Genomic DNA, 15,937 nt, shown 5'->3' with positions numbered 1-15,937 from the left:
CATAGCTCAGAAGTTATGGCCTCAGAATGGAAACAAACAAAAAAGATCCTTTAAATGTGCAAGTCAGCTTATTTATTATTGAAAAAAAAAACAAATCAAAAAAGAAGGAAAAATACCCACATGAGCACTTCCTTATTAACTTGCAAACTGTAATATAAACATAAGAATATTAATAGAAATGAGCTCGTTTTTGATGCATTCATAACTCTGGGTGGTCAGCAACATACTGTTCAGTATACAGCAAAAATGCACTTTTTATCACCTTGTATGACATTTATAAGCCACAAATCTGTATAGTGAATCATAAAATAAATAAAACATGCTTGTAATTATATTACAGCAGACGTCTTCGGAAATATATTCCCATTCACTTGAATGAGAAAGTGTGTCCAAACTTCTGACTGGTACTGTATGTTTTTTCACTTTGATGCAGTGTGTTTGTCAGTAAAAAATTTATTTTGAAAGTTTTGACCAGAAGTCCTAGCTGGCTCCACTTTCTCAAACTTTACATGTGTCTCTCCCCAAAGAACTTTGGACAGGACATTTTTAGCAGTCAGGGTTCATTTCAATTCATAACAGTGAAATCATCTGTAATTTGAGCAAACTACTGTGAGAAAAATAATGAGAAAACATTATTAAGTATTCACATACATGTGAAAACTATTGGTAGGACTTTACCTGTGAAGTACAAACTGAGAAAATGGGGCACCATCAAGTGACCAAACCTCATATTGCACAAGAACAAAATCAATACATATTGTGAGCCAATTTCAATAATTATACATTCAAGAATATAAAAGGACCATATTTTCATGGTATTTCATTGTGATTATGTGTGAGATTCAGAAGATACATGAAGTCTGATGTATGCAAAACTACAAGTTTATGAATGATACAATACAAACATCACATCAAATCTGTAAGTCCCTTAAGAAGTATAATGGTGACACCATTTGAGGTAAAATAAGTAGAGTACAAGTCACAAAAAATCATAAGTAAAGACATATTAATTATATAAAGGAATATTACATGTTTTTCTCTGGTGAAATGAACACACACTTACTACTGAAAACCACACACATATACACACACACACACACACACACGCATATACACACAATGAAACATTATGAAACATTATGGGTAATGCATTATTCTGTTAGGGAAACTCACACATAAAATTAGGTCAAGCAAAAAAGCAAACAAACAAAAACTAAAATAAAAAAGCTCATCCATCCCTCTTTCATAAAAATCCCCCCTGACTATAATCTAGAAAACCACGTGTCTATCACCGCAAGCGACGAGGTATGGGAGGTGCTGAGTTTCTCTGTCTTTGAGTGGGTCTTTGAGGAAGTGCTCGAGTCGGGCAGGATATGTAGCGCTCTTGCAGCATCTTGTCTGGTGCCCTACAACATAAAGACAACACTGTAAGTTACTGGCTCTGATGCAGTAGTAAATGTACAGTAAAACTCCAGTCTGGTCATTATCAAGTGACAAAACAAAAGAGCAGAAGAGGCAATAATCACATATAGTACTAAATAGTACTGTACCATTGATTTAGGCCAGAAATTCAAAACCAGGTAAACTTAACTACATTCTTGGTTGTTGGTAAGCAAAGCATTGGATTATCCACTACTGAATAAATCTATGTCATTGTGGTAGTTTTTATATCATAAACCTGAATTTTTATATTTAGACTAAAGCATGCAGAATAAAGCAGTTACTACAAAAACTGTGACGTTTTCAGGCAAACTGTGTGACAGATAAAAAGGGCTGTTATGCTTTTTATGCCCTCTCTAGGCTCATTATTTTATGCATAAAAACAATCTCAATAGAACATACATAATACCTAAAATGCAGATACTACACTCTGTCTTTCAACAATCTTCAGGTTATGAAAGGGAGAATGCACAAACAACAAAATGTCTCTACAGACGAAATGTGTTCTGACTTTCAGCTTTCTTAATCATTTGAACTAGTTTGTTTAAGAGTAAATCTTTGATTATTTACAGTTCCATAGCTAGGTTTGCTAGGTGTCTGTTCATTTACTATTAATATTTGTATTCAAATCAATACAATAAATTACTTTGCAATTTTAGTGTATTTTAGCCTATGTAATTTAAAGGCTGCTTAACCACATCAAATGTCAAAAACTGAAATAGCAAGTACTGCTTCTCTGTACTTTGTACTGTATTGTATTTTTGTACTATATTTTTCTCAATAAATAACCATTAAGGATAAATAACCAATAAGCATTATTTAGCTACATAACAAACATAATTAACAAGACGTCAGTTCAGCGTTCACCTGATATAGTTCTTGTTTTAGTTGCATAGGGGCTGTGAAGTAATTGTGATGGCAAGTTCTTCAGCCCACAGTTGGTCAAGCCGCAGTGCAGTTTGGGTTTAACTCTTTTGTAATTACTGTAGTCTTCAGTTAGTTTCGACCAAACATGTAGTTACTGTGTTTTGCCTTTGTTAGGCGGTGTACTGAGCTCATGATCGGAAAGTGCTTAGGTCATGAAGTGTCATATCATTTTATGTCCAACCGTATCATATCACATTACACTGTGTTACATTGTATCATGTTGAATTCTGCAGTGTCATGTTGCTTTGTGTTATGCCATACTGTGTTGTGTGATATAACGTATCATATTGATTGTATGGTATTGTGTTGCATTTATTGTTTAGTTGTGTACAATATTGTGTCCCATCACAGCATTTCGTTATCTCACATGACACTTGTCATTTTGTATGTCACTGTATAACTAAGAAAACAAACTAAAAGACAGAAAACACACACAAAATCCCCTCAATTACTCAACCTTGAGAACATACTTTCAAACTGTCTCGTCACACACTGAAAGAGGCCTTACAGAGCAAACAGTTCTCGATAAGATCTCACAGTTCTGTGAAATGAGCAAGAATTAAACCTACACACAAATTTTACAGCACCTGAAAAAAGGGGCACTTTTTTGCCACAAGGTAGGAGTTAGACTTTAGAAACCGTTTTGTAAATATCAAACCAGAAATATTAACATTGTGAGCTGCTTTGCTGAACTCGGCTGATGATAAACTCATTTCACCATCACATTGATGTCAAAGGCCATGTCTGTTGTTGCCATAGTACCCTGTTACATTTGGTTTATGCTTGATCAGAACTAGTTCATATAATGTGTTGTCTGACCACGTTGGAAATCAAAAGTGTTTATAGTTGTTCCAAATGGCTACACTGGAAGGTGGAGTGAAAAGCTGAGATATCGCTTAAATATGGCGCACATTTTCAGACAGTATTTCTGGGAAAGCATTCATTGTGTTGCACATGAAAAGTGACACAAATAGTTTTGTCAAGAATGAAAAAATATGCAAACGAGAGAGAGAGAAGCCCTTCTTACTTTCTTTTCATTTTAAGGTTCTTGTTTTCACATATAGATCCCTGCATGGTCAGGCACCTGAGTACGTCTCTGACTTGCTCCATTCTTATATCACCAATAGGTCACTCAGGTATTCTGACCAGGGCTTACTGGTTGTCCCTCGCTCTTGACTAAAAACAAAAGGTGATCATGCCTTTGAAGTTGTGGGTCCAACACTGTAGAATGCTCTTACTATAGACATACGATCTGTGGTCTCTGCTGACGCCTTTAAATGTGCTAAATAAACTTTACTTACTTACTTTCTCACATCCGCACGACTGGCCAGTCATGGTGTGAAGGCAATGTGAATATCATATTGTAGGTTTCACAGAAATGTATCACAGTTATCGTAAACATTCGAAACCACTTCAAGAGTAACTTTCATTTTAGCTTTCATTTTAAAAAAAGCTCTCAGTATGTGCTCGCTAACTTCTATGTATGGGAGATATTTATATGTTTTTACAGCATGAACATCTCAGCACTTTCATCACGTTCACACTCTGATTTCCTCCCTGATGCACAGCAGTGAATTATTGGTGTGTAAACATTTCCTCTGTACTGTCTCACTCATCACTGCTTGCAGAGTCCTTATTGGTTTCTGTGTTTATTCCTGTCACAAGCCTCCATGCTCTTGATGTCTACTCTCTTGTCATACTGTCTATTAGCCATTGTGGCATTCTAATACGATATGATATTTGCAACAGTGTATTGTTTTGTGTGCAGTTGGATTGTATCATATTATTCAGTACTGTATTGTTCTGCATCGTAGCATCAGTAAACTGAATCACTGGTCTTTAGACTGACCTTTCTGGGATCCGTGGGGGAATTCTGGGCGGTGGAATGACGGGTGCAGGTTCAGAGGGTCGCGGAGGTCGTGGTGGAGGAGGGAGGTTCTCTACTGCGTCCTTTAAAAAACAAAGAAAAAAAACAACATAAAAACATTTAGAAATATAGAAAAGCCCTCTGAAAAAAACCCTCTATGTTCCACTGTAATCTGCCATAATCATTTATAACAAGAATAGCAGTTTCAATGTTTGCGTCAAAAGTAAAATCCTCAGAAAAAGGTACCATAGTTGTAAACTCTGACTAGTAATTTCTGAGAAACCATTGAGCAATGTGTGCCAAGCATCAAAGATTTCACAAGAATGATTTGAGACCTTTAATAGTTGAATTCTGTAATACACGTATTTCTGTACTTGCAAGGATTTTAGAAACTGAGGAATTGAAGTAGCATGTGACTACAGAATAAAACCGAAGACTAGACACTAGCCCCCTGCTACACATGTGGTTATGACATGCATGTTACAAGCAAAACGTCAGACATGTGCCGCACTACAAGAGAAAGTGAAGGTTCAGTTTGGTTTACAGACACTAACACAGCAATAAAAATGCTGTCATGAAGTGTCTAACTCTCCAGCATCCCACTTTCTGATGTGAAAGGAGGTAGGTCCATACAGTATGAAAACTGTTGTTATCAAGAGCACTGAAGATGCAAGCACTCCTGTTGTACCAGGCTCACCTCAAAGTCCGGCTCTGTCCCGCTGCTGTAGCTCAAGGTGCTGTGAATGCTGAGTCTGTTGCTCTCTGTACCTGATGTAAAGACAAAAACAAGTTTACACAGGAGGAAAACATGTGTTTCAAGTTCAACTCATCTGAGGTTAGTGTTTGTGGTAAATTATGCTGTAAGACCACTTCACCCAATGTGGTTAAAGTATCTCTTTGTGTCTCATGAAAAAGATACAGTTGTACAAGATGTCTACAGGGAGAGATACGAGCGATCATAGTGAGATTAAATAAAGGGAAAGCCTGCAGACAACAAACAGACTAAATGTGAGAATCATGAGGCTGCCAGCAAACTATTTTTCAAATCTTGTCAACAGATCAGTGCAAAGCAATGTTTGTCTTCTTCAGGTATTTGTAGTACGCACGTTTCTGACATTTTTAAGATACATGTAATGAAAAACACTTGAAATTTAAAATTAAGAACTGTTCCCTGTCTAAGCCAGCTCTACTAAAAACTACAACATAAACATAAAACGAGTTATTAAAAAAACCCTGAGAGAACAAACAATGTGTAACTTAAACATACCATGACTGATAAGGATGAATTGAGTCCCTGATAAGAGGTTGCCAGATATTATCGGGCTGGGAAAGTCTGTCTTTTACCTAGAAGCTTAATTAAGTGAAATCAGATAAACCTAAAATTTTATAAATAGGATGTGGTTCAATGTAGATTTTAAGTATTTCAGCAAATTTGAAAAAAATCTGATCAAGAATTCTCTATCTTGGGACAATGGGCAAAGCAGCAACGCAGGTTTGCTTCTTTCATGCTACATTTAATGCATTATGGCGAGATCTCAGGAAATGTGTATAATTTTGTCTTTGAATAATGGAGTCTGTCAATGACTTTAATCTGAAATAATGCCCCCTTTTTTTTGGTTGTGTTGTTGTGTAGATAGTTTTCTGATTTGGAAACATGACAAAGTTACTCCTAGGAAATCTATTTTCTTGCAACTGAACAAAAGCCCTACTCAGGTAGAGGTCACCATCAGTACATTAATCTAAGTCCCTGTATTGTGTGAACCGAGATCAACTTGGGATGTGGGAAAGATGGATATCAAGCAATTCCAAGAAGGGACGACAATGTCCTTAGGCCTCAGTAAACCTTCATGTGTTTGCAGATACTTACAATGCTGTGTATACTGGGTGACACTACTGGAGATTAATTTTCTCTAACTGTAATGGAGATAAAAGACATAACCAAGATAATGTCTCTGTTCTAACTATAGTGATTGTAAATGGACGTCACTGTGTACAACAGTGACGCATAAAACGGAATAAGGAAGCTATGGCTTGTTCAGTGTTGTCAGATTGTGAAACAAATTAATGAGAAAATGTCTCAACGTAAAATTGTGAGGTAATGAGTAATACCATTACCTTTAGGCAAAGGTAGGCAAATGCTTTAGGCTCTGGCAGCCACAGGGATCCAGAGGACAAAGAAATAAAAAGTTATATTATTCATGATTGATTGTATTATTGTGTATCAAGTCAGAAGAAATGTATTTATTGAAAAAACATCCCTCTAGTTGCTGTATGAAAAGAAGCATTCTTGCATCAATTCCACTCTATCCTTTACTTAATCTAGTTTTGGATTATTCCACTGGATTAAACTTGAAGAATTTTTTTTACCTCAACATATACAACAACAAATAGTCAAAGCTACCAAGTTGCACCCAGTTGGTTCAATAAAAAAGAGTAAAATGAAAGCCTTGCCTACAAGTGCCACCAGTATCAACTTTGTGAGTATTAATCTTTTCTCCTGCATCCTTGCTGAGTTTCTTGGCCACAACTTGAAGGTGACATATAGAAAGAATTGGGTATTGATCAGCAAGTCACAAAGTCTGCTTTTAGTGCTACAATTGTTCTTCCTTAATTTTCTTTTAGTGCAAACCGGTAACACATATACTAATATTATCGGCCCTGACATACATACAAATTTCTCCTGCTTATTCCTCGCCTCAGCCATGTGGATCACAAAGCAACAATGATTTACATAAATTTAGAGTCTGGATCCCCCTGACATGTATGTAATTGAAAAGTAGTAGGAAAGCCATGCAAACAGAAGCTTAGGAGCTGCTTTGGCCCTTCTTGTTTAGTCCCTTTTTAAGGGAACAGGATAAACCACTGAGCCTCAGAGTTACAAAAAAACAAAAAACAAAGAAGAAATGAGCATTGGGACTCACTGGATGTGCTGGACGTGCTACCTGTCTTCCAGTTGCCTCTCTGAATAGTATGAGCCACTGGAGGGGGAGGAGCCACCGCTCTGGGTGCCGGCTCATACACCGCACACTCTAATGTCATATTGGAGCCCCAATATAAGTTTCTCTGCAGCGGAGCACTTATCTCATACTCTAAGAGGGGAGAGACCACATCAAACTTCAGCATTTTTGAAAACAACAGGATGTGATTTTCCTCTGTGTCTTACTGTACGTACAATCATTAACAATCATCATTTTACAACAGTGAGAGATAATCACACTCACTCCATACTGAGGATATATATGAATTTTATTCCCCTTAAAGTTTAAAATAATTAAAATAATGAATATTAAAATTATTTTACCAAGGTCCTTTCCTGTCTTTTCTCTCTCTTTGTGACGCCTGGTGATGCTTTCTCGTAATCTTTTCAGATTTTCCTGAGGAAAAAAAACACCAACACACCAGACACAAATTAGATCCAAGTCTTGACCACTAATCAGCACCTGACAGACCACAAAATTTGTGTAGCAGATTTACCTGCTGATAGCGTAAGGAGGTGGCCCTGCGTTCATGGTCAAATTGCCAGGCCTTGAACTCTTGGACGGCTTCATCCACAGTAATTTCCCCGACTTTCACCCTCTCCTGCAGGGATATGAGCTGTCTCTGTCCAGGTGTTTTCATCCCAGCATAGGGGTCATACAAGGGTGTGGGGGGGTCCGACACAGGCTGAACTTGAACTGAAGAAGATGTTGTCATTCAACAAAATATATTAAATATCATGAAATTTTCCACTTGGCAAGAAATATACATACATACATACAATTTCATGCCAACTGAAAATGTAAAAACTTCTATTTTCATTAAGAACGCAAGTAAATGATAAGAAGTAAATAAAATAAATGTGACCATGAAGAAAAAAAAAACTGCAGTGCCATTTTGTAAATTGGAATTTTAGTTCTACAATCATTTCATGTGAGAAATGATGTAGAGGCAGAAATAAGTTCACTGGTTGAGTTAACATTCAACAGGAGAGGCCAGAGGAGCAAAGATGTAGGTGTAATGAGATTCATCTTTTTTGATCAGGACGTTTGTGTATCTTATTGAAATCACATGGTAGCCTAAAGGTTGAAGAAACACGATTTGACTGGAAGGTTGTTGGTTCAATCCCCGGATCGGCAGGATAAATCTGTGTGTAGAAAGTGAAAAAGCAGCCCCTTGCCCCTCCCTCATTACTACCACTGAGGTGCCCTTAAGCAAGGCTCTTAACACCTCCAGTGGAGCTGCTCAGTGGCCAGCAGATCAGATGGTGGTTGTACTGGGCAGCTTCTCACCAACTTGGTGTCGCAGTGAGCCTTGTGTCTCACAACATAAATACCACAAAGGCGGAAAAGTTCATATATGGGTAATTAGATAGAGTAAAAATTTCAAGATTATGTTTCCCATACATACACTCACAAATTATATTTGAACAAAATAAAATGCAAGCGCACTGATGAATAGAACATATCAACAGATTATGTTAAATAAATTGAGGTTCTACTCGATGATTCTATTACTACGATGTAGCAAAATGCTATGTATGTGCAGTTAATCTTACATCTTTGCATTTAGTAATCATAGATAATGTGTGAATGTGGTCAGGGGATTCCTGCAAAAGAGAGACTGCCTTCCCTGAATAAATAAAGGTTAAGAAAAATGGCAAAGAAGGATCTTTGGTTAAATAAAATAAAAAATGTTGTGACTATAACATTCATGATTCTGAAGAGTCAACAGGCTAACTAACCAGTCTACTGAAATAACCTTAGGACTTTATATTATATAGTGACTAGCAAAACAAATTTGAACTAGGGGCCGCAGCCAGGCTGCATAGACAACCACATTCCCGTAGTTGAAATTTCTTAAAGTATGCATGACCTCGCTTACCTTCTACATTAGTTGCACAGCAAATACAAAGGTCAAACTTTACTTTCATTCACTGTCTATGAGAAATTAGGTGGTGATGCAAATCAGGCCTGTGTGCAATTAGAAATATTGAAAAATTTGAATAATATACATATCGGCAGGATGGTATCAGAACAAGAACCAAACATGCTTGGGTAAGTCTTTGAAATCTATTGGTTTTCCTGTTCACACCATATTGTAAAAAACAAAAGAACCAGAGGATGTCTCAATGCTAACTTAAAAGTATGTAATTAAGTCCCTGAAATGTCTACATTCAAAACAACTTAACTGCGTGTATACGCAGTTAAGCTTATATCTTTGCATTTAGTAATCATAGATAATGTTTGGCTCCCTCCATATTGAGGTTGAACTCAACCAATGAAATTATAAACAGTTTCAAAGTGGTCCCTTGAACTTGGGATGCAAATAAAACATAAAACAAAATTAGAAACACAGGAATCCTGTGCCTGACTGGATTCTGAAAGTTCTTTTCAAATTTTAAACATTGTGGTTTACCTGAAGAATATCCTGTTTCCATCATTTGCCTTTGGGATGTACTTTTATCTGAAAATACTGTCAAAAATATTGAGTAATTAAAAACTTAATTAAATCAGATGTAAATTAGAACATTATAGGAAAAAGAAAAACAGACTGCACAATACCTCTAGAGATGTAGGTCATGGACTTCTCAGCCTTAGGCTCATGTTCAGGTCTGGGAATGGGGGCTGGTGGACGGTTCACAACTCCTGGGTTATAGGTACTGTCTGAATCCACAGTATAATAGATATCCTCTGGGCAGAGGTCGTATGGGTCCTCCCCTTCTTCAATTTGATCTAAGTCATTCTGGTCCTCTTTTTCCTCTTCCTCACTTTTAAAGTGTTCTCTGTTGTCCTGGTCTACACTGGCTTGATGTTTTGCTGGAGACAACATTAACACATTATATATATATATTATAAAGCACACAGACAATGTTGCTATGTAAGGTTATTACTATAAAAGTTATTAAAATGTTTACCTTGGAAAAACTTCCTAAGCATAGCTTCCTCTGGGTTTTCGGTTACCGCCTCCATCACCTCATCTGACAAAAACAGCACCATCATCGTCAGCCACCACACACAAACATGAAGCTACCATTCTGGGTCAAACATGCAGGAATTGTTTTATATGATTTATTTTTCCCAAATAAAATGATCTAATCTTACAGAGGTCCTCTGCACATTCAGGGTTTATCCCGAGCATAGACTCATATATGTCCTCTGAGCCACCTGAATACTTCATCATGATATCTTGAGACGTATTTGACATCATCTCATACACCTCTGCGCCGTCGTCTGCGTTGATGGAGTCTGCAAAGTGAGACTTGAGCATGTCTGCTGTCTCCTAGATTTGTTTGAAGACACAGGCAGATACAAACTTTAAAGACAACTTGGCTGTCAAGAGAAAATATTTTTGGATACTACATAAAAATACAAATACAAAGCAAACATCATCACTGAACTTACAACAAATTCGTCCATGAACTGTCTGAGATCTGAGAAGCCACTCTTCTCTGCCAGCGTGTTTGGGTAGTCTCCGTGCTTGTTCATCACACTGTAAGCCTGCAGAGCGCCAGGACACTGAAGAAGAAGGGTGGTCAGCTTCTTCAGGCCGTACTTGGCAGCAAAGTGGAGCAGTGTGGGAAGCTCCTCGTTACGTTGATCTGAAGGTCAAAATGCATAAGATTGTTATGATTTTTTTAAGCTACTGTTATTCTCTGTAAAGATAAAACATACATTAGAGTGGTGGAACAAACATAGTTTAATGCTTCAAGATATCTTTTTGTGACAGCAGCAGATCTGCCTCCAACTTTGGGGAATGATTTGGGGAATGCCCCCAAATAAATTAGCAATGACAACCAATGGTAGAAATTCATGTACTGTACTCACATGCCGCCATATTGTCTTCTTCAATCTGTCTGATTCCAAACAGCTGAAGACTATTTGCAGGCATCCTGGATTTCAGTGAGTCAGTTAGCATGTGGTCCAGTGATTCTGTTAAATTTGACGTCAAGTTGAAGGCCTGGAAGTACAAAATAAGTTGAATAAATCAAGAGAACTATTAAAACTAGCAGAGCCAGCAGCGCTACTCATTGTGTGACATGATGTCTCACCTGGCAGATGAAGTTAACGGGATCCGTAGCATTTTCAAGATGCCGATTGACTTCTCCCATGTGTGTATAGTATGTAACAGGCTTCAAACTGATACATGATTGGTCAGTGTACATAGTGAGTGATATCACTCCAGCAGGCATATCTAGTCGAGAAAAACGTATTGATGTTATGATAAATTAAACCTGCAATAACCGATTTTTTGGCCACTTGGAGGCAACAGAAACTAGCTATAAACACAAAACAGACATATCACCTTTTAAGTTGAAACAGCTGCCTATTTACACATCCAGCAGAAACATTATGTAGCAACATTAGCATTCATTTGGAGTCGTGTTTCTGGTAACCTATCAAACTCAGGTCCAATATTAAGTCTTGCTGAAGATACTTACCAGGGGCAGTGACACTTATAGTGTATTCATTCTCCACAGTGCCCAGGACTCTTTTAGCATCTACATGTTCACACGAAAACTCCACCTCTGGTACCGACTGCTCATCCACTTTGTGTGTGAAAATAATAAAAATGATCTCCCGCTCCTTAGAAAAAAATAAAGCAAAATTAATACAGCCTCCTAGCAATTATTTTCAATTAAGTGCAGTCAGTTTCCATGTATAGAACTTATATTATATAATTATAGCCAGTATTTTATCAGTACCATTAATAATTCTTTTGCTTCAATCAACAGTGGTAACAAAATGTAAATACTAAGTATTGCTGCACTTAAATCATCCCTCCCACTTATTTAAATGAGGAAAACATGGGAATAAATGTTGAATAACACACTCCTGACACACAGTATCTCCATAGGAACAGCTCTCATCCATACTAGTATTGCCTTTGATGTTACTACTATGTAATTACTAAAGTCTTACCCCACACAGAACTCTGTTTGGTTGAACAGTGAGACAGGTGCTGTGCGTGGGCGAACTCATTTCTTCAGTGGCTGAAATCCCCAGGCTTACAGGTCCTTCATCCTTCAGGACAGGTTCTTTTTGCTGTTCTGACACCACTTCCTCTGTTTCATCACTGGTGGGATTTTCAGTTAAAGAGGCTGCAGTGATGTGCAACCCTGCTGCGGCTGCAGATATGCTGTCACGTTCAGCCTCCGCTCGTCTGCCTTTGAATAAAAAAAATAAAACCCAGTTAATACAAAAAATAACATACACCTAAATATTCTACAGAGATTAAAAGTGTTCTCTATTTAGCCTTTAATTATTTAGAAATGGCTAAAGGCTCAGTTCACGCAAAAAAAATTAAATAAATATGAAAAAAAAGTCCCATTTACCTTTGCAGACAGTTTTCGTTTTATCTGCTCATGTTTCAAGATATCGATATCTGAAACATCTGCCACCACCCAAAGACAACGGAAGTGTGTATAATCTTATTTGCATTGTTCAAAACATTCAATAATCCACAGATGTCACTTTTAACAGTTTTCACAGTTTAGCTCCAGTGAAAACTGTAACATCTGTGGATTATCCTGATTAACCAGAACCAGTGGTGGAATGTACATTTACATAAGGATTGTATTGAGTGTAATTTTGAGGTATTTGTACTTATCTTGAGTACTTCCATTTTACGCTTATTTTATACTTCTACTTCACTACAATTCAGTGGGGAAATATATTTATATATATATCTACATATCTACATATACATATAAAACTTGTGATAACATTATAAAGTATGATGCATTGCTATAGATTAAACTACCAGTCAGTATATAAAGTAGTTAGTAGTTTGCCCTTTAACTGCTACAGCTTAAAATGCTGTTACATGTTAATGCATCACTAGCATTAATATATGTCAATATTAATACATTGCCCACTGCATGAGTACTTTCAATACTGTAAGTACATTTTTTTGCTGATAATACTTCTGTACCTTTACTTAAAGATCCCCTCCAGACATTTACAAGTTTCTACATCACATAAGTTGAATATTGGACTACAACTGGCTCCAAACTAGCTGTCACAAATGACACAAAATCATGCTTATACTTATGTCTTAAACTCAGATGTAAGGCGAGCACAGAGAAACTTTCCGCTCTCAGCAGATGAATGTGAAAACAGCCTTCTAGCGTCAAACGCTGCACATATATCATTTTGTACGTTCAAGGTCTAAGTGAAGTAACAATAAGAAAAACACATTTTTGAGTGGAGGGGGACTTTAAGAAATCTTTTGAATGCAGGATTTTTACTTGCAACAGAGTATTTTTACAGAATGATATTGCTACTTTTATTTGAGTTAAGTATCTGAATACTTCTTCCACCACTGACCAGGACATTTTTTCTGGAAAGGCGAGATGTGTTTGAGTTATTCCTAATATATTTAGTCAATTCCAGTGCACCACGTAGGAAATTTAATTAACCTCCATTACAGTGGAACGTTGGCAGAAGTGTCAGAGGCTGTTATCTCAAAACTTCAGCATATAAAAGCAAAACTCTCTACATATGAGATGCAGGTAAGTGAGAACATTTGTTTACTCTTTGGGCCTCTAAGTAGCTCAACTGAAAATGAAATTGTTTTAACTAGATTGAAAAACTTAAAATGAACCTTATAAACCACAAAAATGTGACGTCTTTAAACGAACAAAATAGAGATCATGAAGCGTGACAAAATTTGTCTTAACACAGATGGCTGAATGAGACTCGGATATTTGTGGCTATTGACGTACTGTCAGCGATGGCCTCCAAAACAGTGGAGACATAGAGAGCAGGCTCATCCTCAGCATAGAGTTTCCTCCAGCTCGGCCAGTCTTCAAAGCTCTCCGTCAGTATGTCATCCTCTGACACTCCACACAACAGCGCTACCACTCTGTGTGAAGGATAAAGGAGTCTCTGAAGTGCCCCGTGCAGTTCAGGGTCACAGAGGATGTCTATGAATGCTCCCGTGAGAAGCAGCACAATGCACTTGCAGCTGTGGAAATATTCAAAGTTATATCCATGGACCTGATCGTCTGGGCCGACTGCATACATCAAAATAGAACTTCTGCGGAATCTATGAGATGATTTCAAGATCTGCTGCAGATATGTCGCCCACTCCTGTGCCTCAGCAGTGTGTAGAATTAACAACTCATATGTGGAGAGGGATTCAGAATATGCTGAAAAACAGAATATATAACTGTGTGATTAGTATGTACAGTTCATGCATTCAAACACACTGCTTTAGTGTAGCATAAAATGGGAAATCATATAATAATTAGTCAATGATTAGTTCCGCTTAAACATTACTGATCCAGTTGGACCATTTAAAACGAATCACACTCTTGTAATCAGCTCAAACATTACACTAATGATATGACACTGGTGATATTATGTGTTAGTTTCCATGTCGCAGCAGGTAGTGTTTATCGTGGAAATGCTCCACAACATACCAGCTGTGGAATGTCAAGGTGACTGTGGTTAGAGAATGAATGTCCGATCTGTTTGATATTTCAGTGCAGAGCCAACAAGGAGTTGTGCAAACATTGCGCTGTGTCAACACTGGTCAGAGTAATTTTGTTTGACTCATTACAGTGTTTAATCAGGTCAAGTTCACCTCTGTACACGCTAACTGGGAAAGAAATCCAACATGAGTATTCACCTTCATCACAGTTCCCAGTGATGGCAGGGCAGAGAGACTTGCCATCTGTTTGTTAATAACCTGATAACATGAGTGATTAAAATTCTGACTCATGAGAATTTGTTAAATAACTGACATTTGAATTTATTCACTCAGGAAGGCTAAGATACTTGCTTCCTCTTTTTTTTTTTAAAGCACGGTAAAGAATTGTCAATGAAAGTTCAGTTTAGGTTTTCAAATACAATAGACACATATTTTAAAGGAAAGATTAAACATTATAAGAGAGAGTAACCCATACTGTTCAAAAAACTACAAAGTGCCATTTTAGTATAAATACACGTCTTTTGTGTATATCTTCGCCACCTGAAACTGACTTGAAAGCTAACCATAGATGAAGTGTTGTAATTTACCTGATTGAATACTTGAGATGTGTTCTTCCATGGCTGTGAAGTTTCAAAGGTACATAAAATCACCCCGCAAGGAGCATAATTTGCCGAAATATGTCCTTTTGGTTCTTCAGGTTTACTGAAGGTGCTTTCCTCTTCAACTGAAACTACATTTGCTTTCACCAGCTATAGCCCTCTGCTCAGTTGTATTAATAGCAACACTTAGTTTCCTGATTTTGGTGACTCTCCCCCACTTCCTGAAACAGTTGAAGAAGTGAGAAAATGCACCACAGTCATGTCAGAATGCGCAACATGTCTGCAATTACACTTGTCATTAGTCACTTCTAGATAGTTGATTTTTCACAACAGAAACTATAAGAACAAATAAATTCACTTAAGAGTTACTGGATTGAATTGAGACATCCAGACACAGACCTTGACATAAAAGACTGATTAACCCATATAATCTAGTCTTTTATACATGTACACACACAGAGACACAGAGACACACCCACACACACACACACTCACACACACACACACACACACACCCACACACACACACACACACACACAGACATAAATGAATATCATTCACCTGGTGCGTGTCACAAGCTTCTTCCGTTTTTTCACTTCCTTAACAAGGTGTGATGTGAGGAGTTTCGTAGTGACACACTACAGTCAGTGTGGTACTATAAGACAAATCTATGTCTATTTAATGTTACCT

General features: G+C 37.4%; 1 protein-coding gene across 1 annotated transcript; it reads right to left on the bottom strand.

The window, feature by feature from the left end:
- Window positions 1–49: 49 nt before the first annotated feature.
- pik3ap1 (phosphoinositide-3-kinase adaptor protein 1) lies at window positions 50–15,561 on the bottom strand. The gene is made up of 17 exons (XM_067609534.1): window positions 15,235–15,561; window positions 13,938–14,363; window positions 12,133–12,377; window positions 11,652–11,796; window positions 11,262–11,404; window positions 11,038–11,170; window positions 10,615–10,811; window positions 10,315–10,492; window positions 10,128–10,190; window positions 9,775–10,029; window positions 9,629–9,685; window positions 7,709–7,908; window positions 7,536–7,608; window positions 7,156–7,323; window positions 4,932–5,002; window positions 4,217–4,317; window positions 50–1,406 (listed from the first exon to the last, which is right to left on the bottom strand). The coding sequence occupies exons 1-17, from the start codon at window positions 15,263–15,265 to the stop codon at window positions 1,289–1,291; spliced, it is 2,604 nt and encodes an 867-aa protein (XP_067465635.1). The 5' UTR covers window positions 15,266–15,561; the 3' UTR covers window positions 50–1,288.
- Window positions 15,562–15,937: the final 376 nt, after the last annotated feature.

Source organism: Thunnus thynnus, chromosome 14 (genome assembly GCF_963924715.1).
Source record: "Thunnus thynnus chromosome 14, fThuThy2.1, whole genome shotgun sequence".
In the NCBI taxonomy this organism is placed as follows: Eukaryota; Metazoa; Chordata; class Actinopteri; order Scombriformes; family Scombridae; genus Thunnus; species Thunnus thynnus.
Note: the sequence above shows the minus strand (reverse complement) of the source record. Positions and strands in the feature narration are given on the sequence as shown.